This window comes from Chiloscyllium plagiosum, unplaced genomic scaffold, assembly GCF_037043375.1.
Source record: "Chiloscyllium plagiosum isolate Xiang-an unplaced genomic scaffold, Cpla_swu_hap1 HiC_scaffold_4, whole genome shotgun sequence".
Lineage (NCBI taxonomy): Eukaryota > Metazoa > Chordata > Chondrichthyes > Orectolobiformes > Hemiscylliidae > Chiloscyllium > Chiloscyllium plagiosum.
The window spans coordinates 99233309-99258758 of NW_028270142.1; the positions used below are offsets into that span (position 1 = coordinate 99233309).

Sequence of the window (25450 nt, forward strand, 5' to 3'; positions counted from 1 at the left end):
AACTATCTTATGATGAAAAAAACCTTCATCTATTTGACATAATCAGTTAGTTTGGCTGATGGAAGTCTTCTGTCTTCTAAGATTAAGGTTTCCACCATATTGGTCAGCTCACTGTTAAGCAAAGTTTGGTATGGCTCAGGAGCCTTGCTCTGGCACGCTAGTCACTCCCACGCTTGCTGCAGAGGAAGACAGTCGGCTGAGAAGGTGGAGTTTTAGCTGGCCTTTGTTTTCCCTGTGCCTTCTTTTTGTGTCAAAAATCTGCCATTAATGGAAAACATGATGTTCAGATTTTCTGGGAGTGAGTCATTAATTGATGATGAAAATGTTCCTCTTCAAGAGACTGGGGGCAGGAATGGAAGTGGATCATATGAAATGGGTGACTTATTTGTTGAGAGTAACCATCAGTGAGACTTCTGGTTATCCTGAGGGGGAGGTCTGTGATTTGTGCATAAACCTTCCACTAAACCACTGGGAAGTGAGGTGATCAGAGAGGAGTTGGAAGCCTGCCACCTAGGAATGAAAAGGAGGAAGGTCTTCCTCCTGGATGGTGGCTGGAGGAGGCTGCATTATCATCCAGCAGGGGCATTTCCTTGTTCAGTGTAATCTTCCTGTGCTCAAATTTCTCCTCTGATCATCCTGTTCATCATCAAATGAATTGTTACCATCTTAAGGGAGATCTTGTTCTTGAGTCAAAGCAGATCATCACAACTATCAAGTCATTTTCAGGAGGGCATTGGAGGGCAACATCTGACCAGTCCGTGCACTGGACCCATTGCTTTCTGAGCCTGTGAAACTCCATCAGCTGTAAATCTGACCTGTGCCCAGCTTTGGTGAAGGCAGTATGTGTCACCTGGGCGATACACTGGTGTGCAGCTGTCTGTGGAGATCCTATAGAGGTCTGCAGCTGACCGATGAAAGAATCTTGTAGTAAAACAATTCCAGGCCACAGTTTGTAAAATCACTGCAGGCAATTCTTTACTCAGAGTGGTAAGGGTGTGGAATGCCCTGCCTGCCAATGTAGTTAACTCAGCCACATTAGGGAGATTTAAACAATCCTTGGATAAACACATGGATGATGATAGGATAGTATAGGGGAATTGGCTTAGATTAGTTCACAGGTCGGCGCAACATCGTGGGCCAAAGGGTCTGTTCTGCGCAGTATTGTTGTAACACGTGGTGAACAGTGACATGGAGTAGGAGGTGCACATTGACAATAGCATAGATGTGCATGATCATCTGCATGAAGACTCAGGGTCACCTCCAGGTTCAGGTATTGTGACCACTGATGATAGATCCTTGCTGAGGGTGGAGGCTGTTTCTGTATTGTCTCCAGCACCTCTCCTGTGACTTTCATATACTTGGGGTGATGCCTCTGTCCTGTGCAGGCTGATATTCTTCATCTCCAAAGACCTCAATTTTTAAGGTTGCAATATTCGTTTCTGCAGCCTTTCTGGTTGCTCAGGTGGCCCAAAAAATCTTGTCGACAACTTGGATGTCATTATAATCCCAGAATAGGTAAATACTTATTCCTTTCCTGACCTATGATGGGCTGCTGTCAATTTTATCTCAAAAGAGGTGAATGGGTTAAATGGTTTCAGTTCAAAATAGCTTATAATGAAATAAGATGAAAGCAGTAAAGAACAGAATAGATTATCAGATGTCTTCTGGACAGGGAAAGGAATTAAACAATCAAGCTACTAAGGCAAAGTTCAAGGCCAGCAAGTGAAGGGAGTTGGTGATAGAAACAAGAAATCAGCTTAGACTACACAATCAGTGAAATATGAGAAGGCTTGGATGGATAAGAACAATGCCTGGTGAATGTGCACAGAGGAAGAAAGAATTGAAGATCGAGGTATTTGTCTAGCATGTGATTGTAAATTAGAGAATTGAAGGATGGTACATGAAAGTGACCAAAGGTGTATATAAGGAATGAACAGAGTGCAGACTGTCTAAGGCTGATTTTACCTGTGTTTGCTTGGATAAATGATTGTAACCTGTACCTGAGTGTACTGTTGTTTGTCACATTGCACGACAGCAGGAGGAAGCTGTTTCATCCATGGTCAACATTGGACTTGTGGTCAGAAATGTTGTTATCCTCCTCGATGTGATTCATACCTATCTCCACTGGTCTAAACCAGGCATCTCCTAAACAGTGGCCTCATCACCAAATTTAGCAAGCTTCAAAGAGACAGGCTTTGAGAAGTAGAGAAGGGTTTGCAGGCTTTGACTCACTCCAGCCTTGTGGAAAAATCATTTGTTCCTGTCTACTGCCTCCATTTGGACCTCAAATATTCAGCCTAATCTTCTGCCCAAGAGGTGGGGAAGCAAGCAATGAGCCATTTTCAATAGTTTTTTATAGATTTCTGAGCAGAGAAATAAAAGTTCTATTCCAGACCATAGAAAGCCAATAATTTTCTCTGGACTAACAAGAGCAAACAGCTGAGAAATAACAAATAAAATTTGAAGTAAGTTCGAGAAGCTGAAATAATCGGAAACTAGCCAATTATTCTTTTAATGTGCCAGCTGTGATCATGCTTTGTATGTCTCCAGAATGTAATCTGTTGCTGTTGTTATTAGTTTTATAAATATATAATAAACTAAATAGACATTAGGCTGGTGATTAATTTATTATTTTAATTTATAATTATAATTAATAACATCTGCAACTATTACCACCTCCTTTGCCTTTTGTTCTTTGAAACCGTTAATCTCTATTCTCCTTCACTTCTAAAATTTTCCTGTCAATCACTTCTGTTCCACTTGCTCCTCCCCCTTGTTCTACCACAGAAAACCTGTCACTTTTCTACCTCCCTGGAGTTCTGATGGAGAGTCTTGTTGCCATTAACACAGATACTGCCAGGTCTGCTGAGCTTTTCCAGCACTTTCTTTTTTCATGTCAGAATCTCTAGCATCCACAATATTTTGCTTTTGGGCTAGTGACTAATTTATTGTGGTTATCAACAGGAGCAGCAGTGTGTTCCCCTTCCATAAATGTTCTTCAACTAAATCATTGTGTAGAGTCATAGAGATGTGTAACACGGAAACAGACTGTTTGGTCCCACTCGTCCGTGCTGACCAGATATCCTAAATTAATCTAGTCTCATTTAGCCAGCACTTGGTCCATTTCCATCTAAACCTTTCCTATTCATTTACCAGATGCCTTTTAAATGTTGTAATTCTACCAGTCTCTGCCACTTCCTTTGGCAGCTCATTCCATACATGCACCACCCTTTGAATGAAAATGTTGCCCTTTAGGTCCCTTTTGAATCCTTCCCCTCACACTCTATACCTATGCCCTCTAGTTCTGGACTCCCCCACACCAGGGAAAAGACCTTGTCTATTTACCCTATCCATGTTCCTCATGATTTTATAAACCTCTATAAGGTCATCCCTCTGCCTCTGACACTCCAGGCAAAGCTGCCCCAGCCTATTCAGCCTCTCCCTATAGCTGAAACCCTCCAACCCTGGCAACATCCTTATAAATCTTTTCTAAACCCTTTCAAGTTTCACAATATTCTTCCTATAGGAGGGAGACCAGAATTGCATGCAATATTCCAAAAGTGGCCTAACCAATGCCCTGTATGGCCACAACATGACCTCCTAACTCTTATACTCAATGCTCCCACCAATAAAGGAAAGCATACCAAATGCCTCCTTCACTTTCCTATCTACCTGCGGCTCCACTTTCAAGGAACTATGAACTTGCATTCCAAGGTTTTGTTGTTCAACAACACTCCCCAGGACCTTACCTTTAAGGGTATAAGTCCTGCTCTGATTTGCCTTTCCAAAATGCAGCATCTCACTTTTGTCTAAATTAAACCTCATCTGCCACTCCTTAGCCCATTGGCCCATCTGATCAAGATCCTGTTGCACTATGAGGTAACTTTCTTCGCTGTCCACAACACCTCCAGTTTTGGTGTCATCTACAAACTTATTAACTATACTTCCTATGTTCACATCCAAATCATTAATATATATTGTATTTTATTTCCATTCTTATTGATTGTAAAATATAGTCTTGGTGGAGAATCAATATCCATCACCAAGAGTGGCTTGGCATCACTGCTACAGGTTGACTCCTAAAGGTCATAGTTGTGAGACTGGGTTTGTGACTGGGTTTGCTGAATGAACCAATAAGAGGAAGAAACATTCTTGACTTTATCCTTACCAATCTGTCTGTCACAGGTGCATCGGTCCCTGAAAGTATCAATAAGATTAGCCACCGTGCAGTCCTTCTGAAGGCTGTGTCATCTTCACACTGACAACGATCTCCATTATGTTGTGTGGTACTACCATTGTGCTAAATGGGGTAAATTTCAAAAAGATCTAGGAATTCAAGACTCTGCATCCATGAGCTGCCATGATCCATCAGCAGTAGCAGAAATGTACTCAACCACAATCTGTAACCTCATGGCTCCACTCTACCATTATCATCAAGCCACAGGATCAACACTGCTTCAATGAAAGATGCAGGATGGTATGCCAAGAGCTTAATAAAAAAAATTGTTGCTACTTGATCAAGTTACAATGCAGAGCTACTTGCTTGCTATGTAGCATAAGCAGCAAGTAATAAACAGAGCTAAGCAATCCCACAACCAACAGATCGGATCCCAGCTCAGCAGTCCTGCCACATCTAGTTGTGAATGATGGTAGACAATTTAGATGAGGAGGCTCCACAAATATCCCCATTCTCAATATGTGGGAGTTGTCCAGTACATTAGTGCAAAAGATAAGGAACCCCCTCAAAATATATTAAGAAGATAACCTACACCCCAATTTTTTCTTATTTTTAAAGGCAAGTGTAAGGTGTGTTCTGGATACAATTCAAATGGTCAAATTACCAAGCTTGAAGACAACACACTTTATTCTTACACTATAGTTAAAATATAAATAAAAGAAAGAAGAATTGGAATAACTTAGCTCTATTCGAATATTTAACAGAATAATAGATTATTTAACTCCTAAACATCAGCTGTTCCAATATAGTAACAACTGATAAACACATTTGGTAAAGGCAAACTCAGTAAAATAGATTATTTCACATATAATTCTCCAGTCCAGGAGGAAAGAATGTCAAGAGAAAACTCTGAGAGAGAGAGAAAACTCAAGCATTTTGCTGTAGCAAGAAGAAACGTATATCAGTTTCCAAATCTCAACAACTACTGAAAGTTAAACTAAACTCCTGGTTCTTTGGGAGCTATGCCACACTTCAGGTCGAAGTGTTAAATGCATTATTCGTTCTGGCCTAATCTGCAGGCCCCAGCATTGCAAATGCTAATCTTCAACCGTTCGATTTGTTTCATGTGATATCAAGAAAAGGCTGAATGTACTGGATACATAGAACGTAGAACATTACAGCAGAGTACAGGCTCTTCAGCCCTCGATGTTGCGCTGACCTGTAAAATCAATCTGAAGCCCATCTAACCTACACTATTTGATTGTCATCCATATATTTATCCAATGACCACTTAAATGCCCTTAAAGTTGGCTTCCATTGTCCCAGGCAGGGTGTTCCACTTTCTGAGTAAAGAAACTACATCTGACATCTGTCCTATATCTATCATCCTCAATTTAAAGCTATGTCCCTTCGTGCTAGCCATCACTATTTCACTGTCCACCTTATTTCACCCTCTGGTCATCTTGTATGGCTCAATTAAATCAACTCTTAACTTTCTTCTCTCCAATGAAAATAGCCTGAAGTCCTTCAGCTTTTCCTTATAAGACCTTCCCTCCATACCAGGCAACACCCTAGTAAATCTCCTCTGAACCCTTTCCAAAGCTTCCTGTAATGTGGTGACCAGAGCTGTACTCAATATTCCACGTGCGGCTGCACTAGAGTTTTGTACAGCTGCTGCATGATCTCATGGTTCTGAAACTCAATCTTCTACCAATAAAAACTAATTGTCTGTTTTGTTAACAACCCTATCAGCCTGGGTGGCGGCTTTCTGACATCTATGTACATGGACACCAAGATCTCTCTGCTCATCTACACTGCCAAGAATCTTACCATTAGCCCAGTACTCTTTATTCCTGTTGCTCCTTCCAAAGTGAATCACCTTTTACTCTTCTGCATTAAACTCCATTTGCCATCTCTCAGCCCAGCTATGCAACTTATTTGTGTTCCTCTGTAACCTGCAACATCCTTCCGCACTGTCCACAATTCCACTGACCTTAGTGTCATCTGCAAATTTACTAACCCATCCTACCACGCACTCATCCAGGTCATTTATAAAAATGGCAAACAGCAGTGGCCCCAGAACAGATCCTTGGGGTACACTATTAGATTCGATTCCCTACAGTGTGGAAACAGGCCCTTCAGCCCAACAAGTCCACACCGACCCTCCGAAGAGCAACCCACCCAGACCCATTCGCCTACATTTACCCCTTCATCTAACACTCTGGGCAATTTAGCATAGCCAATTCACCTAACCTGCACATTTTTGGACAGTGGAAGGAAACTGGAGCACCCAGAGGAAACCCACACAGACACTGGGAGAATGTACAAACTCCACACAGACAATTGCCTGAGGTGGGAATTGAACCCAGTTCTCTGGTAGTGTGAGGCAGCAGTGCTAACCACTGTGCCACCATGCCGGCCATAATATTAGTAACTGAACTCCAGGATGAACATGTCCCATGAACAACCACCCTCTGTTTTCTTTCAGCTAACCAATTTCTGATCCAAACCGGCAAATAACCCTCAATCCCATGTCTCTGTATTTTCAGCAATAGCCTACTGTGATGAACCTTATCAAAATCCATATACACCACATTAACCGCTTTACCCTCATCCACCTGTTTGGTCACCTTCTCAAAGAACTTAGTAAAGTTTGTGAGGCACGATCCACCCTTCACAAAATCGTGCTGACTATCCCTAACCAACTTATTCCTTTCTCGATGTTTATAAATCCTATCTCTTATAACCTTTTCCAACACTTTGTCTACAACTGGAGTAAGGCTCACTGGCCTATAATTACCGGGGTTGTCTCTACTCCCCTTTTTGAACAGGGGGATGACATTTGCTATCCTCCAGTATTCTGGCACTATTCCTGTAGAAAATGATGACATAAAGATCAATGCCAAAGGCTCTGCAATCTCCTCCCTGGCTTCCCAGAGAATCTTAGGATAAATCCTATCTGGACCAGGGGACTTAACTATTTTCACACCTTCCAGAATTGCTAACATTTCTTCCTTGTGAACCTCAATCCTGTCTAGTCTAGTAGCTTGTATCTCAGTATTCTCCTCAGCAGCATTTCATTCTTTTTCCAGCATGAATACTGATGAAATATATTCATTAGCACTTCTCCTATCTCCTCGCACAATGTCCCACAACTGTCCTTGATTGGCCCCAAATCTTACTCTAGTCATTCTTATATTCCTGACATAGCTAGAGAAAGGTTTGGGTTTTTCCATGCTACTATCTGCCAACACCTTTTCATGTCCCCTCCTGGCTCTTCTTAGCTCTCTCTTTAGGTCTTTCCTGGCTAACTTGTAACTCTCAAGCACCCTAACTGAGCCTTCACGTCTCATTCTTACATAAGCCTTTTCTTCCTTCTCTTAACAAGACGTTCAATTTCTTTAGTAAATCACGGCTCCCTTGCTTGACCGTTTCCTCCCTGCCTGACAAGTATATGCAGTAGCTGTTCCTTGAATAAGCTCCACTTTTCAATTGTGCCCATCCCCTGCAGTTTCCTTCTCCATCCTATGCATCTATATCTTTGCTAATTGCCTCATAATTGCTTTCCCCCCAGCTATAATTCTTGCCCTGTGGCATATATCTATCCATTTCCATTGCTAAAGTAAACATAACCGAATTGGGGTCACTATCACCAAAGTGCTCACCTACCTCCAAATCTAACACCTGACCTGGTTCATTATCCAGTACCCAATCCAATGTGGCTTCTCCCCTTGTTGGCCTGTCTACATACTGTGTCAGGAATCCCTCCTGCACACAATGGACAAAAACTGACCCATCTAAAGTACTCAAACTAAAGTATTTCCAACTAAAGTATTTCCAGTCACTGTTTGGAAAGTTAAAGTCCCCCGTAACAGCTACTTGTTATTCTTACTCCTATCCAGAATCATCTTTGCTATAATTTCCTTTACATCACTGGAACTATTTGGAGGCCTATAGAAAACTCTCAACAGGGTGACCTCTCCTTTCCTGTTTCTAACCTCAGCCCATACTACCTCAGTAGAAGAGTCCTCAAACGTTCTTTCTGCCAACATAATATTGTTCTTGACCAACAATGCCACACCGTGTCTTTTACCATCTTCCCCGTTCTTACTGAAACATTTAAACCCCAGAATCTGCAACAACCATTCCTGCCCCTGCTCTATCCATGTCTGCAAAATGGCCACAACATCGAAGTCCCAGGTACCAACTCATGCTGCAAGTTCACCCACCTTATTCCCAATGCTCCTGGCATTGAAGTAGACACACTTAAACCACCTTCCTTCTGGTGAACTCTTGCGACCTTGAAACCTTATTTCTGATCTCACTACTCTCAACCTCTTGGCCACTGGAGCTACAATTTGGGTTCCCATCCCTCTGCTGAATTAGTTTAAACCTTCTCGAAGACCATTAAGCAAATCTAGAAGGACAAGGGCAATCGATACATAGGAATACGACTACATGCAAATTTCCTCCATGACACTCACTGTCCTGACATGGAAATATATCACTGTTCCTTCAGCGTTGCTAAGTAAAAATTCTGTAACTCCCTCCCTAACAGCATTCTGGAAGTACCCGTGCCAAGTGGACTGTAGCGATTTAAGAAGGCAGTTCACCATCACCCTTTCAAGGGGAACTAATTATAAATAAATTAATCCTGGCCTAGCCAGCGATGCCTCAGAATGACTTTTAAAAATTGAAGACTTGTTATTTGTTTCCAGTAGAAATAATGGATGTGCAGATAAACCAGGTTTTTATTTGCTTTATTTTTAGGGAAAATCATTATACAACACCTGAGGCACATCGTACATTCATGCAGCTATATCGAAGTATATTCCTTCAACCAAAACACAGGCTACCTAAGATTCCTGAATTAACAGTGAGGTAAGAAATCCAGTCTATCTCGCAAGCACAAGTAAGGACAAAGATAAAATTATTTTGTTTTAAACAAATGGAATTCAAAGAAATGAAGACAGAATTGAAAAATATAGAAACAGAAACATTGCTATATTTAACTGAGGAACGTTATTAATGTTGATTTTTTTAAAAACAGGATGAGTAAACTAATGTTATTCTTATTTGTTTGTGAAATGTGGACATCCCTTGCAAAACAACCATATCAGTATTATTGATTCTGAATTGCATTTGAAAAGACAGTGATGAGCCAGCTTTTTGGTGCAGCTCATTTGTATACAGGTCGACCTACAGTACTATCAGGCTGGAAATTTGAGGATTTTGACCCAGTCAATGTGGAAGGGCTCAGGTTTTCAAGCCTTGGTTGTGTGTTACCTAGAGTGGAACTTGCAGTTACATTGTTCCCATATGTCTTGATCATTCATTTCTCTGCGCTCTAAAGGCATACATGCTGAATTTCCTTGGTAATTTCAATGCTAGATTTGGCAGGGACTCACACTTTTGGAAAGGCTTAATTGGCATTGAGAAAGCAAACAGCAACAGATTCCTTCTCCTGATGAAATACCTAGAACATGGTCTAGTCACAATAAATACTCTTTTATGTCAGAGGGACAAATACAAGCTCTCACAGGATTCTCAGTCCAGAGTTTGGCAGGATCGTTCCAAGATTGCTTGACTGTGTCACTGTCCACGTGAGTATTTGAAAGGATGTTTGTATTATCTCCACATTACAATATATGATGACTGTTGAGTTGACCATTGCCGAATCTAGCCATCAGACTGATCTATTAATGACAGCAGCAGCAGAAGTACTGTCACAAAAAATTCAGTGTTGATGGAGTCAAAGAAAGATCTATTCACTCTGTGCCTCACAGCTAACCTGTCGATACTCAGCGAAGAGGGACCACAGAATGTTTACAATTTTTGGTCTGCCCTTAAATTCATCATAGATAGTAGCTGTGAAGAGACTTGGATTTCTCCACCAGGAAACATCAAGACTAGTTTAATGAGAATGACGAAAGAATCCTGAGGCTACTGAATTGCAAGCACAAGCTATTCCTGAACTGGAAACTGCACCAAAACTTGAGGGAAAGAAAACAGCTGTACAGACAAATGAGGGGCAAGGTCCAACAAATGAATCTATAATCTAAAGCACTAGTGATGGATGTAAAGGGTGAAGGGAATCCAGCAATTATCAACAGATGAGTGGATTCTATAGCACAGTCAAGACCATCTACAATCCAAGCACGCAAGAATCTATCCTATTGAGAATGAAGTATGGAATCGTACACATCAAGAAAAAAGGAAAAGTGAGAATTCGTTAGAAGGAGCATTCGAAAGATCTCTTCGACTGTGACTTGATGCTCAGTGTGAGTGCCTTGATTTCATCCCTACCTCAACACAACCCAGCCCAACAAAAGTAACTTGACAACTGACAACCAGCACTTATCTGTTTATTCTCACCCCCTCACTTCTGTCTTCTAACCAGATAATTTTCTATGATTTTCCAAGGCCTTTCTGGAGGATTCTGCTGACCTTGCCCTTAATGTTGAAGGTTTTTATCGAGAATGTGAACGTAGAAATCCCTATTCAACTATGGATGACATGGTGGCTCAGTGGTTAGCACTGCAGCCTCACCACGCCAGGGACCCAGGTTCGATTCCAGCCTTGGGTGACTGTCTGTGGTGTTTGCACATTCTCCCCGTGTCTGTGTAGGTTTCCTTCGGATGCTCTGTTTCCTCCCACAGTCCAAAGATGTGCAGGTCAGATGAATTGACCAAGCTAAATTGCCCATAGTGTTAGGTGCTTTAGTCAGAGGGAAAATGGGTCTGGGTGGGTTACTCTTCGGAGGGTTGGTGCAAACCTCCAAAGGGCCACACTGTAGGGAATATAATCTAATCTAACTCTGACAGTCTCTTAAAACCTATTTAATGATGATCCATTGGAAAACGTGGATCAATTTTGAAGCAATCTAGAGAAGGTTCATTAGGTTTATTTGGGATATGAATAGATTTTCTTTTGAGGAATGGTTGGGCCTGTACTTAAGGAATTTAACAGAATGAGAGGCAAAATTATTAAACATACAAGATTCTTAGTGGGCTTGTAAGGGTAAACATTAAGAAGTAGTCTTCCCCTGTGAGAGAATGCCATGCATCCTCCTTTGTGCATTGGAGTTACTTCAAATCTCTTGGGAAAATTCCCCAGTGATGCTTCTGCAAAGTGCTGAGAATCAGCTGGCAGGATAGGTGCTCTAACCTAAATATCACTCGGAGCACCATTTGCCCACTTGTGATGGGGTTTGAGGAACAAGCTTTGAGCTATTTAATCATCACAACTCTATAGTGAAAGAAGGTCATCCTCAAACCCAAAGGGCTACCTGAGAGAAAAGAGATGATTTCCTGTAGCGTATTTTGTAGGTGCAACCACTGCCAGTGACAGAAGGAGTGAGGCTTTAAGGTGATAATGGGGAGTTATTTCTAACATCAAGGAACTGGTTATAGTAAATAACCTGTGTTGGCCAGACTACATTGTCCACATGCCTGACACAAGGTTTCTCTTATCTGAGCTTCAGCATGGTTTGTGGTAGCTAGGAGTGCAGAGGAAATGCTGTAAGGATGTCCTTAAAGCTTCCCTAAAAAGAAATTGCAATATCCTAATGACTTGTGGGAATCTATAGTCCACGATTTCTCGTATTGGAGAAAACGCATCCACAAAATTGAAAACCAATTTGGGTATCTTCAGCAGGACCTGAAGGAGGCAAAGTGCAAGAAGTGGAAGGAGTGTGCAAAATTCCAAGCATCCCATGCACCTGTATCAAGAGGTAGCACAGTTGTTTAATGGTTAGGACTGCTTCCTCATGGTGCCAGGGACCCAGATTCGATTCCACCCTTGGGTGACTGTCTGTGTGGAACTTGCACATTCTCCTTGTGTCTGCGTGGGTTTCCTCTAGGTGCTCTGGTTTCCTCCCACTGTCTAAGGATGTACAGGTAGGTAAATTGCCCATAGTATCCAGAGGTGTGCAGGCTCAGAAGGTTAGCTATGAGAAATGCAAGGTTACAGGGATAGGGTAAGGGGACAGATCTGGGTGGGATACTCTTTGGAGGGTTGGTATGGACTCAATGGACCAAATTGCCTGCTTCACACTGTATATTCTATGATTCTAAGCATCATCTGCCCACTTATGACTCTTAATCATTATAACTCCATAGTGAAAGAAGGTCGTCCTCAATCCCAAGGGTCTGTTTGAGAGAAAAGAGGTGAATTGCTCCAGTGCATTTTGTAGATGCAACCACTGCCAGTGATAGAAGGAGTGAGGTTTTAAGGTGATAAGTGGGGTGCCAGTTCACAGGCCATTTTGACCTGGATGGTATTGAGCTCTTGATTCTTGTTGGAGCTACACTCATTCATCAAACGTTTGACTTGTGCCTCTTAGCTGGTGGATAGATGTTCAAAAGTCAGAAGTCCCAGCCTCTGACCCGCTTTTGTAGCTGCAGTGTTCATGTGCCTGGTGCAATTCAATTTCTGGTCAAGGTAAACCCCCTTATGCTGATAAATTCATAGCTGATTTAACAAGAAAGGGAGATAATTAGATTCTTTCTTTTTGGAAATTGTTGTCTGGCACTTACGTCGCAAAACTGTGACATTCCGTTTATCTGCCTAAACCTGAATGTTTTCCACATTTTGCTGCATATGGACACAATGGCTTCAGTATCTAAGGAGTTAGGGGTTGGTTAGCTTGGATGGTAACGGTTGACTTGTGATGCAGAGTAATGCCAGCAACACAGGTTCAATGCCTATACCTGCTGAGGTCATCATGAAACTTAGGGTTTTTCAACCTCGCCCCTCTCCTGAGGTGTGGTGATCCTCAGGTTAAACTTGCCACCAGCTGTATCTCTTTCTCCCTCTCCCTCTCTTTCTTTCACCAGCTGCATGGTCCTCTGGAACTTTACCTATTTGAGAAGTTGTGAATAGTACTATGTACCAGACAACCTTCAATAAATATTCCTTCTTTCCACCTTATGATGGCAGGTTCATCATTGATGAAGTAGCTGAAGATGGTTTGACAAAGCATAATTGGGAGAATTCACCTTCTCATCATAATAGTGCCTTATCCACCTAAAAGCTAGTGTAGCCAAGATCCATGTTTAATACCTCAACTGAAAGGCAACACATCTGGCTCCTTCAGTACTTCACTAAAGTATTATGTGAATTATGTGTTTAAGTCTCAGCCTTGTTGGTCAGTTACAAAATCTGGTATAATTTATTTCTCACCAAATTTGTCAATATGCATTTTGTGATGATACAATGGCTTTAAGACTGTATTTTGTCCTATTTTTTGAAGAGAGGTTTTGACTTAGAGGTGTCAGGCTATCTCTTCCAAGCCAATAAAATAAACAGCTTGGTGAAGCTTTCGGATTTCCTTTTAATGTTAGAACAATAGAAGCAACATGAGTGGGTGAGCCAGAATCCCACAGTACCAGGGTTTTAGTTTATTTTCTAGTTGTTGGGGTTTTGAAGTTGTTGTGGAAGCTGCCATACCTCTCCCTTTCCCAGAATTTTCTCTTGGTGTTCTTTCCTCCTGGACTGGAGAAGTACTGCATATTACTGATTTTGCCTTTGCTAAGGGTGTGTTTATAGGATGTTGCTATACTGGAACAGTTGCTGTTGAGTAGTTTAATACTGCATATTCTTTTAAGTTTTCTTTTAAGCACCTTACACTTGCCTTTAAATAGGCTAGACCCTAAGGTTTATCTTATCTCCTTGATATATTTAAAGGGGTTTGGTCTGATTCATAACAGTTTTAATGAGACAATTGTTTAAGCTTTTATTCTAAATAACCATTTTAACCTTAAGTATTTATTTTTGCCTTTGATTTTTTTTCCTTTGCTAAGAAGCAGGTTGCACCAGAACTCAGAAACAGATGAATTAGTAAATAAAGATCAAGATTACCTGAATAAACTGCTGGACAAGAAAAACATGGAGGATGTACCAAAACACATGCAGAAAAAGATTAAAATCCTAATTAGGATACTTAAAAAACTGTGAGTGTTAGAAGGTGAACAGATTTACAGTTCTTATGTACTAATATTAAAAAAATGCAAATTTAACAAAGTTAACCATTTGTTTTATTTAAAATTTGTTTCATACTGTGAATTAAATTCTGAAGCAGACAGATATTACTCTGACTATAATTTGAGTTTATGATTGTAGTAACTCTCATTACAGTTGCCATGGTCTTCGTTAATATTTTTGAAAGCATTTTTATCCTGCAGAGCTATACTTAATAGAAATTTGATTGAGATTATCCATTCAGGAATTGTATCAGCTATGCATCCTTTAGGCTAAATAAAATCTAATGCCTGGAGATGAAAGGTCAATGTTCTAATTTAGTGTGCTGAAGAGCTCTGTCCATGAGGGAGAAAAACTATTCGAACCACCAGGATTTGGTAATTAGAAATTAACTGCTATGAAGTAACTCTCACTTGTTACAGATGTCACTGCATTGAAATTGTGGAGCAAAGCAGAAAATATACTTCTATGTAGTTGGTTCAGATAACCATTATCAGTAGTCAGCTATTTCAGGTCACAGATTGATTTCACTGATGATGGTGTTTAGAATAAAGGGACCTATATTCAATGCAAAAGATTAAAAGCATTTCTAACTTTTGCCAGATCTTAACAACTTGAAATGTTAATAATCTTTTTCTGCATTCTCTGTTATTATGGTAATAAATCAATCTTCCATTCCAAGTAGTGAACAATCATAAATGTCAAGTTTAATGTCTTCACATTGTCAATTGTTTTAGAAGATTTTTAATGTCAAATTTTATTTATCTTCTAACTTTTCATTTCTGTCTCATTCTAAATCCTGTCTTCCTCTCCTCCATTTGCTTATCCTTTTGTATCAGGTTGTATCAAATTCATCATTCTTTTCAGTTGTTCTATTACTGTTTCCCAATTCTTAAACATGATTTCTTAAAGAGTATGCTGCTTATTCTGTTGTTCATCAAGTCTGCACTTCTTTAAACTTGTAACTTTGTGATCAAAATCTTGATTTCCTAATTAAATAATTAACTAACAAGCTTGTTGCAAATGACAATATCTGGGCCAGCATATTTAAGGGTACTCAAATAAATTCCCATTCTGCTGAAGGAGATGGTGCTGAACTTGGGATGTGATTTAAAAATAAATCTACATGATGTCAGGTGTTGCTGTCTGGGCTAGCATTTATTACCCATTCCTAACTTCCCTCAACTGAGTGTCTTGCAAAACTGTTTCAAAGGGCCACATTGCAATGGGTTCTTATGTCCATGTAACTACCAAGCTGCATTTAGTATCTAAATTTACAAGGGATAAATTTGAATGATAATTTGCATCATTCGAAAAGGTATCTGGGATAATGGAGTGGCAAAATGCTGTTTGTACTTAGTGCTACTGAGTGTCTTTACAGATACAGCCATGAACTTGTACACTAGTTTGTCAGAATAACAATCTGCAAACTATAAAACTCCATATGAGCAATGGTCGGTGCTTATGAGCTTGTCACTGAAGCTTAACAATCAAAATTTAGGATTGTAAGAAATAAACCTAATCAGACATTTGTAGATTTGTAGGAGAAAAAGGAATGAAGTAGGATTTGGTTTTGATCACTGAAATTAATGCAAAACGTTGAGAATGTGAGCAAAATCATGGTTATGGAAGAATTCCAAAACAGTGTTTCAGAAATCCCCAAGACAAGTTTAGATGAACATCAAGTATTAAAAATTTGAGAATCAGCATTTCTGGCAGATACCCATGATATCTCATGCAGATAGTTATGTGAAATAGGGAAATGTTCATATGGAAGGAAACTGAAGGAATATAAAACTGGGAATGGAAAAAGTATGAAGTTAGGATGCAAGCAGAGGGACACCAAAATAGGTAAGGAGAAAGGCTATAATCTAAAATTGCTGTGAAGAAATAAATGTGTTTCCATTGTAATAAGTTTGGACATACTAAAGCCAATAGTTGGAAGTTAGATTTCAAGATGGTGGCAGAATAGAACGCATCAGCTGGAACTCATTTGCTCCATCCATTTCTTTTACTTCTTTTTCTCTTCTTTTCTCTTTTGTGTTTTTTGCTCTCTCTATTTTCTTCTCGGTGTCTTCCGGATCTCCTGGCCTCAGTGCGGACTCGGATTCCTGGTTAAAGTGCGGACCCAGCAAGGCGTCGTCTTGGCCCAGCGTGACAGTCTCTTGGCCTGGCGTGGCAGCCTCCCAGCCTGGCATGTTTTTTTGGCCTGGCACAACAGTCTCTTGGTGGTATGTGGTGGTCTCTCAGCTTGGCACGTCCTCAGCGTGGACGTCTGGCCTTGAGATGATTCCAGAGTGGTCTCCAAGCTTTGAGAACCTTAAAGTGAAGCCCAGCATGGTCTGGCGTCAAGGACCGATGTGGACTAGAGGCTAGATGCAAGCATGGACTGGGTTGGAAGAACTTCTTATTTCTCTAATTTATTCCTGTGATCTGTAATGCTGGAATGTTTGTTTCTTTATTTTACTTTTTGTTCCTTGTACTCAAGATTTTGTACCTAAGATGGCACAATAAGTGCCGATGTATAAATGTTTCACTGTACTTATTTGAGTATGTGTGACAATAATGCTAATTCAGTTCAACATGGGCGACTGATTGTAGCAGTAAGAATGCCTGAGGAATCCCCAGAAAAAGATGCAGCAGGAAAAGTAGTAATATCATAGCAGTGGTATAAGTAGAGAATGTTCCCTTTGAACCAACTAGGAGTTCTATCTTTCCTTTATTTCCATTTTCACGATGCTGTGGGCATGCTCACCATCTATTCTACTTGCTCCTCCTCTCCCTATGTGACTAGCATAAAACCCATTATTTTCCAGTTCCTTTCAGAAGAGTCTTCAGAAGAGTCACACTGGGCTTGAAACGTTAACTGTTTCTCTGTCCAGTGATGCTGCCAGACTTGTTGGGTTTCTTCAGCACTTTCTTTTTTCCTTTATTTCAGATTTCCAAAGGCCATAGTATTTTACTTTTACTTAAAGGATTGTTTTTGGGCTATTTTGTGGTGAGCTTTCTTTACTCAGTCATTTTCTAAATGTCTGTGCCAAATAGTCATTGAATTGCTGTAATGAAGTCTGATCAGCTGCAGTGTGGGGATGTGTGCGAAGCTTTAAAAGAGCTATTTATTGAGGGCTTAACTTACAGCTACCATCAATGTGTAATAGAATTAGAAGAAACTGATATTGCCTGGCATCCTTTACCTTTTTGCTATTTATAATACAATGCTGGAAAACTTTGTTGGCAGAATCCTGAGGCTATTAGCATTTTTCCTTCTGTTATTCCATGTTATCTGAATGCTGGAGAGCTAATTTACCTTGCCAGTCACCACCTGTCAAGATAAATTCTTCTAAGAGAGTTGAATCCTGGAATGATAAAGAGGACAATTTTTCTTTTCCACTCTAAAGGGAATTCCAAACTTCTCTCTGTAAATATAGCAGATCTGTTTCATTCCGCAGTTCTTTCTGAGAAAACAATTGACTTGCTTTTTACATAACGGCTTCAAGTTAAAATTTCGTGTCCCTACAGACATCATAAAAGCTGAAAGCTACTGTTCTTATATAATTGGTAGTCATGATTTGGAGGTGTTGGTGTTGAACTGTGGTGTACAAAGTTAAACATCACACAACACCAGATTATAGTCCAATTGTTTAATTGGAAGCACTAGCTTTCAAAGCGCTGCTCCTTGTGGTTGCCAAACTTACCTGACATGCATCCACACATTTTGTTTTGTTTATGGATTCCTCCCGGTGGTCAAGCCCACTTACAGCTCTGTTAATCCCAGTAGTGGCAGGAAGAGACCCTGAAGATGAGTGTGCAAAGAATTATCCTAACAACAAATTTAGGACTGTCAGTTAGACTTGCAGTGGAAGTTACATACTTTACTGTACTGTGTACACATTCCTTAAAGACAGAAAGAACATGGATAGACACTGCATCTATTGCAACTCAACAAAATAGGGTGATAGCTATTCACTGGTTCATTTCTTAGAACAATGCCCTGACAAATCATAGTCAACTGTCTGGTTTAATATTTAAGCAAAGCCTGTTAATCATCATTAATTATGACATGTACAGCACGGAAACAGATCCTTCAGTCCAAATCGTCCACGCTGACCAGCTATCCCAACCCAATCTAATCCCACCTGCCAGCACGAAACCCATATCCCTCCAAACCCTTCCTGTTCACATACCCATCCAGACGCTTTTTAAATGTTGCAATTGTACTAGCCTCCACCACTTCCTCTGGCAGCTCATTCCATACATGTACCACCCTCTGTGTGAAAAAGTTGCCCCTTAGGTCTTTTTTATATCTTTCCCCTCTCACCTTCAACCTCTAGTTCTCAACTACCCCATCCCAGGGAAGAGACTTTGTATATTTATCCTATCCATGCTCCTCATGATTTTATAAACCTCTATAAGGTCATGCCTCAGCCTCTGACGCTCCAGGGAGAACAACCCCAGACTATTCAACCTCTCCCTATAGCTCAAATCCTCCAACCCTGGCAACATCCTTGTAAATCTTCTCTGAACCCTTTCAAGTTTCACAACATCTTTCCAATAGAAAGGAGACCAGAATTGCACGCAATATTCCAACAGTGGCCTAACCAATGTCCTGTACAGCCGCAACATGACCTCCCAACTCCTGTACTCAATACTCTGACCAATAAAGGAAAGCATGCCAAATACCTTCTTCACTATCCTATCTGCCTGCAACTCCATTTTCAAGGAGCTATGAATCTGCACTCCAAGGTCTCTTTGTTGAGCAACACTCCCTAGGACCTTACCATTAAGTATATAAGTCCTGCTAAGATTTGCTTTCCCAAAATGCAGCACCTCGCATTTATCCATATTAAACTCCATCTGCCACTTCTCAGCTTATTGGCCCATTTGATCCAGATCCTGTTGTAATCTGAGGTAACCTTCTTCGTTGTCCACTACACCTCCAATTTTGGTGTCATCTGCAAACTTACTAACTGTACCTCTTATGCTCACATCCAGATCATTGATATAAGTGACAAAAAGTAGTGGACCCAGCACCGATCCTTGTGGCACTCCATTGGTCACAGGCCTCCAGTCTGAAAAACAACCCTCCATCACCACCCTCTGTCTTCTACCTTTGAGCCAGTCCTGTATCCAAATGGCTAGTTCTCCCTGTATTCCATGAGATCTAACCTTGCCAACCAGTCTCCCATGGGGAGCCTTTTTGAATGCCTTACTGCTGCCCATATAGATCACGTCCACCGCTCTGCCCTCATCAATCCTGTTTGTTATCAAGTTTGTGAGACATGATTTCCCATGCACAAAGCCATGTTGACTATTCCTAATCAGTCCTTGCCTTTCCAAATACATGTACATCCTGTCCATCAGGATTCCCTCCAACAATTTGCCCACCATCGATGTCAGGCTTACTGGTCTATAATTCTGTGGCTTGATCTTACCACCCTTCTTAAACAGTGGCACCATGTTAGCCAACCTCCAGTCTTCCGTCACCTCACCTATGACTATTGATGATACAAATATCTCAGCAAAAGGCTCAGCAATCACTTCCCTACCTTCCCACACGGTTCTAGGGTACACCTGATCAGGTCCTGGGGAATTATCCACTTTTATGCTTTTCAAGGCATCCAGCACTTACTCCTCTGTAATATAGACATTTTTGAAGATGTCACCATCTATTTCCCTACATTTTATACCTTTCATGTCCTTCTCCACAGTAAACATTGATGCAAAATACTCGTTTAATATCTCCCTCATCTCCTGCAGTTCCACACAAAGGCTGATTTTTGAAGGGCCTGTTCTCTCCCTCGTTGCCCTTTTGTCCTTTATGTATTTGTAAAAGCCCTTTGGATTCTCCTTAACTCTATTTGCCAAAGCTATCTTGTGTCCCCTTTGTGCCTTCCTGATTTCCCTCTTAAGTATACTCCTACTGCTTTTATACTCTTCTAAGGATTCACTCGATCTATCCTGTCTATACCTAACATGCTTCCTTTATTTTCTTAATCAAACCCTCAATTTCTTTAGTCATCCAGCATTCCCTACATCTACCACCCTTTTCTTTCACCCTGACAGGATTATACTGTCTCTGGATTCTCATTATTTCATTTCAGAAGGCTTTGCATTTTCCAGCCGTCCCTTTATCTGTGAACATCTTCCCCCAATCTTGCCTAATACCGTCAAAATTAGCCTTCCTTAAATTTGGAACTTCAACTTTTAGATCTGGTCTATCCTTTTCCATCACTATTTTAAAACTAATAGAATTATAGTCGCTGGCCCCAAAGTGCTCCCCTACTGACACCTCAGTTACCTGCCCTGCCTTATTTCCCAAGAGTAGGTCAAGTTTTGTAGCTTCTCTAGTAGGGACATTCACATATTGAATTAGAAGATTTTCTTGTGCACACTTAACAAATTCCCCTCCATCTAAACTCTTAACATTATGGAAGTCCCAGTCTATGCTTGGAAAATTAAAATTCCCTACCATAGTCACCCTATTATTCTTACAGATAACAGATCTCCTTACAAATCTGTTTCTCAATTTCCCTCTGACTATTAGGGGGTCTATAATGCAATTCCAATGAGGTGATCATTCCTTTCTTATTCCTCAGTTCAACCCAAATAACTTCCCTGGATGTATTTCTGGGAATATCCTCCCTCAGTACAGCAGTAATATTATACCTAGTGGAAAGTGTTTCAGCAATTGGTAAATTATTGAAACATTATGTTCATCAGTTTGTTTGCAGAGAAGTAAACCTTTATTGTGAAGGCTTAATGAACTCTTAAAACTCAATTATTTTGAGGTGCCAAATTCCTTTTTAAAGGGAAAATAAAAACAGAAGGTGAATCATTGGGACCTTCACAATCTTTAAACAGTCATGTGATATGTGCAGTCTCATCTTTCAGGAATAGATTTTGGTTTTGTATGATTATTACAAAACACCAAAAAGAAAGAGAAAAAAAGTTGCATTTACATGTTGTCTTTCATGACCTCAGGTCGTCCCAAGAACTTGATAGTTCGTTAAGTATTTTTGAAGTTTTGGCGCTGTTGTAAACCCAAAATACAAAATAAGAAAATCATAGTCATCAACATACTAGATATTTAAAAATGTAGTATTTGTTTTCTCCATTACTATTGCAACGAATATGACAAAATTATTAAAAAATACATGGCAATTCACAAAAGAAAGCTATATCAATCAGCCAAAATAAGGTAGATGAGGAGAAACTATTTCTAGATTTCTAGTAGCTGGGGAAGCTGGGGTTCAGAAGCATAGTTTAAGCACTCAAACTTTACCTTTCAGGAGTGAAATTAGGAAACACTTCTTCATGAAAAGTTAGTAAAAGTTGGAGCATTTCACTGAATGGCCATTAATGCTGAATCTGTGGCTAATATTAGTATTGAGATTGGTAGATGTTTCTTGTTAGTATAACGTAACAAAGGATATGGGGCAAAGACATGCTGAGTTAGGCCACAGATAGCCAATAATTAAATGCTCAGTTCTTAAACCTGCCTTGTCAGTATTCTCTGGCAAATGTGTAGCAATGAGATTGTCACCATATGGGTTTCAGAGTGTTTTAGTGACTTTTAAACAGAAACTTGTAACTTGCTGGTAACATAGAATTTTAACAGGAAAGAGAACTAACTATTGATTCAACTGTTGTCAGTTCTTCATGACTTTATTTACAGTTTTCACTGAGTTATTAACATTTTCAGGATGGCATGTTTCAATATGGGGCACTCTTCAATTTTGTGAATATATTTTCAGGAGACAAATTAAATTATTGTACCTTTAATGACAACTGAAATAGTTAGAGATAGCTTGGAGTACATAAGGATTCATCAATTCACAGCTTCTTGCAACAAGCTTTGTAGATTCTTTTAGTACAATGGATGCCATAACTAATAACTTCATCAGACCGTGTCAAGATTTGGCAAATTTATCTGTGTGAACTTAGTCTATCATTAAAATGTAAATGAAATTTAAATGAAGCCAATTTAGTTTATGTTACATGGAGTTTTGATGAGCATAATACAACAATTTGGAAGATTAGGACCAAATTGCCAACACATCTTTAGAAAGGCATATTAACCGTAGAGTGAAATTTATGTATGTTTTGTCACATTATGTCTTCCAATTTAGATTACAGATTAGATTTAATCAACGTCAATTTCTTCAGCTGTAATTTCTGTTCAAGGCTTAAGAATAACAGTTGTTGCCAGGAAGTCTTCAATTTACCTGAAAATGCAAGACTGTAGCATTTTTACTGATATTTTTGGAAACAATACCAAAATATGTACATTTTCTAAATAAATGTGACTGCACTGGAGTGTGTGCAGAGGAGATTACTTGGATTTTGCCTGCGATGCAGCATCCGAGCTGTGAAGAGAGGCTGGATAAGTTTGGTTTCTTTTCTTTGGAGTAGAGAAGGTTGAGGTGGGGGGAGGCCTGATAAGATTATGAGGTGCATGGAACAGGGTAGATAACAACTTAGTAAAGGGAGAGATTTTTAAGGTAAAATACAGGAGGCTTAGAAGGGACTTGAGGAAGTGTTTTATGGGTCTAGAATTCACTGCCAAGTAACTTCACAACTTTTTAAAATGTACTTGGGTGTGTACTTGAATTGTCGTTCATCGCATTCAAAGCTATCGGCCTGGTGCTGGAAAGTGGGACTATGTAGTTTTAGTGTATTTTTGGCAGAATAGACTCTATAGGCCAAAGAGCCTCTTTTGTATTATATGATTACGAATTCTTGCAATAAAACTGTAAAAACTGTTTCAAAACTTGCAAGGATTTCATAGAAAATGCAGTCAGTTCTGTTTTAAAATTGTTTGTGGATACAGTTACTGCAGTAGGTTTACATTTCACTAATGGAATGTGTTTGAATTCAGTTGTCATGAAGCTGAAGTATTCTTCCAAGCTGCAGAAGGCAAGAACCCATGGAATGGTTTGTCAGAAAATTATGAAACCCCAAATATTTTAAATATGAAGTGCTTAGTGTAGCAATATATGGTCCTGATTTTTGATCTATAATATAATCCTGATTTTTAACTTTTGGAGGTTGGGAGTAAGTACAGGGAGAGGTGGCGGGATTACAGGAGGTTGAGGTAAAATTTCTGTCATCCAAAGGTGATTAGGATCTGAAGCTCACTCCTGAAAGCATGGTGGATTCAGAAACCTTGAACACTTGAGGTGCTGTAATTTACATAGTTAAGCACTAACAACTGGAAGTTGAGATTAGGCTGCATAACGCCTCATCAACTAACCAAACATGTCAGCTATCTTTGTTCTGTAAAGTTTTCAGTGGATAGGAAAACAGGAGTGTGGATCCTTACATTATCATGATGTGCCATTGACAGTGTGCCTGCTTCCACCCTCAGCATGATTTGTGACAAGAGAGGCATTGGTTATGCTGTCCACCTGTTGCCCAATTGCGGTTCTTAAGTGTACAGTTACTGTCTAACTAATGATTTCATTGTACCACTGCTCTGATTTAATGGGCAATAGGAGACGTCAGTGTTCCATGTGCAGCCTGGCCAGTTTAACCCTGCTGGCTCCTGGTCAGTGAGATGAGAACCTCCTTATCAAGCTCTCTGTTTCAATTGAAGACTCATTCCTCAATTTTGCCTCCCCATTTATGCACTGCAAACTCTTTCCCCTCCCACCACTGTCAACCTGCCTCCTACTGCCTCATCTGTGAGCATCACACCTAAGGGAGGACACCAATCCTTACAGAGAATGAAAAAGTGATTAGAATGGTATCAGGGAATTAATTTATGTAGAGAGGCTGCAAGAACAGTACAACAGTGGAAGTTAACAGATTTAATAGGTTTTCAGATATACAATGGGCTTTGATGGAGTATTTAAGGAGAAGCTGTTTCCAGTCGACAAAAGGGCTTCTAACCTGATGAAACAGAATTAAACTGATTGACAAAAGAATCAGAAATGACATGCAAAATAGTTTTCTGTAGTGAGTTATCCATTTTTTTGTATGGTCATGAGACATAGGCATCACTGGCTATGCCAGCATTTATTGCTGTCTGTAATTGCTCTTAAGATGGTGCTGGTAAGAAGACTTCTCAAACTGCTCTGGTATCTTTTTGGATGTAGGGACACCCACTGTGCTGTGTGGCACAAATATTATTTGCTACCTATCAGCCCAAGTCTGGATGTTGTTTAGAGTCTGTTGCAATGGGCATGGTCAGCTTCTGTATCTGACAAGTCACTAGCAATATTGAACATTGCCCAATCATCAGGGTTATCATGCACCATTTCTCAACCCACAAATCTTTGGCCTTGTGGAGCAGGATGTCTTTTGGTCTAGTGGAATACCACTGTCATTCTTTAGTTTTCATTCTACAAAATACACTGTAGCAACTGGCAAAGCCTCTTCTGTTAGCAGACTCTAGGAGAAGGTCAGCAGATTCATGGAAATACTATGACCTGCAAATTTCCCTCCAGGGAACACAACACCCTGAATTGGAACCATATCACTGTTACTTCACTGTCACAAAGTCAAAACTCTGGAGCCCCTCCCTGCCAGCACTGTGAGTGTACTTGCGCCAGTTGGGCAAAAATAATGGCTCACCAATATTTCACTGAGAGCAGATAGAAATAGGCAAGAAATAATGACCGTGTCAATGATGGTCACATCTCAGAAAAAAATAAAAATGATACACATTACAACTTGTAACTCCAAACCCAAAACTACTGATTGTCTGTTTAGATTTATATGCTTTTGAAATACCAATTTCAATTAACCGAATTAAACTAATTTAAAAGATGACAGGCCTTTTGAGAAGCAACAAAACAAAGCAGTAGCAAAAAATCAAATGTACTAATTAAACTCGCAAAATGTAGATTAAAATGTTGTTGTTGGGGAGATAAAGCATTCAAACCCGATTATACATATTGATAATGAAAGATCTCAAGTATGCTAGTAGGCGACATACGCTTCCTATTTGGAGACAGTGGACCACATACGTAGCAGTGAAAGACACGTAGACAGTTGAGTCTAACAGCTCCCTTCATATCCTGTTACCTGAACCCTGGTCAGCCTATTGAACAAACCACAAGGAGATTGAACAGTCTACATCATGGCAAATCAGGAGAACGGGGCTGAATTGCATTAAAAAATTATGTTATAGCTTGGTACAGAGTAACTAATCCACAGAAAACACAGGCAGCATAAGAGTCTGTTACTCATCTTAATGCTTGTTACATGGGACTGCTACACACTACCTTAAACATCTAATCATTAATTATAAAATGAGGGCTTCCATGGAAGAGAGCTTCCAGTTGAGGA

At 40.0% G+C, this 25450-nt stretch overlaps 1 protein-coding gene across 3 annotated transcripts in view; it reads left to right on the forward strand.

Moving 5' to 3' along the window:
- cnbd1 (cyclic nucleotide binding domain containing 1) overlaps positions 1-25450 on the forward strand; it is an 86369-nt gene that overhangs the window by 21323 nt on the left and 39596 nt on the right. The window contains exons 3-5 of one of the 3 annotated variants that reach the window (XM_087986511.1): positions 4186-4477; positions 8948-9058; positions 13984-14130. In XM_087986511.1, the coding sequence (XP_087842637.1) occupies positions 4461-4477; positions 8948-9058; positions 13984-14130 (275 nt within the window). In that variant the 5' untranslated portion in view covers positions 4186-4460. Of the gene's footprint in view, positions 1-4185; positions 4478-8947; positions 9059-13980; positions 14131-25450 lie in introns of all 3 variants that reach the window. The other 2 variants (XM_087986509.1, XM_087986510.1) reach the window with 2 other exon arrangements.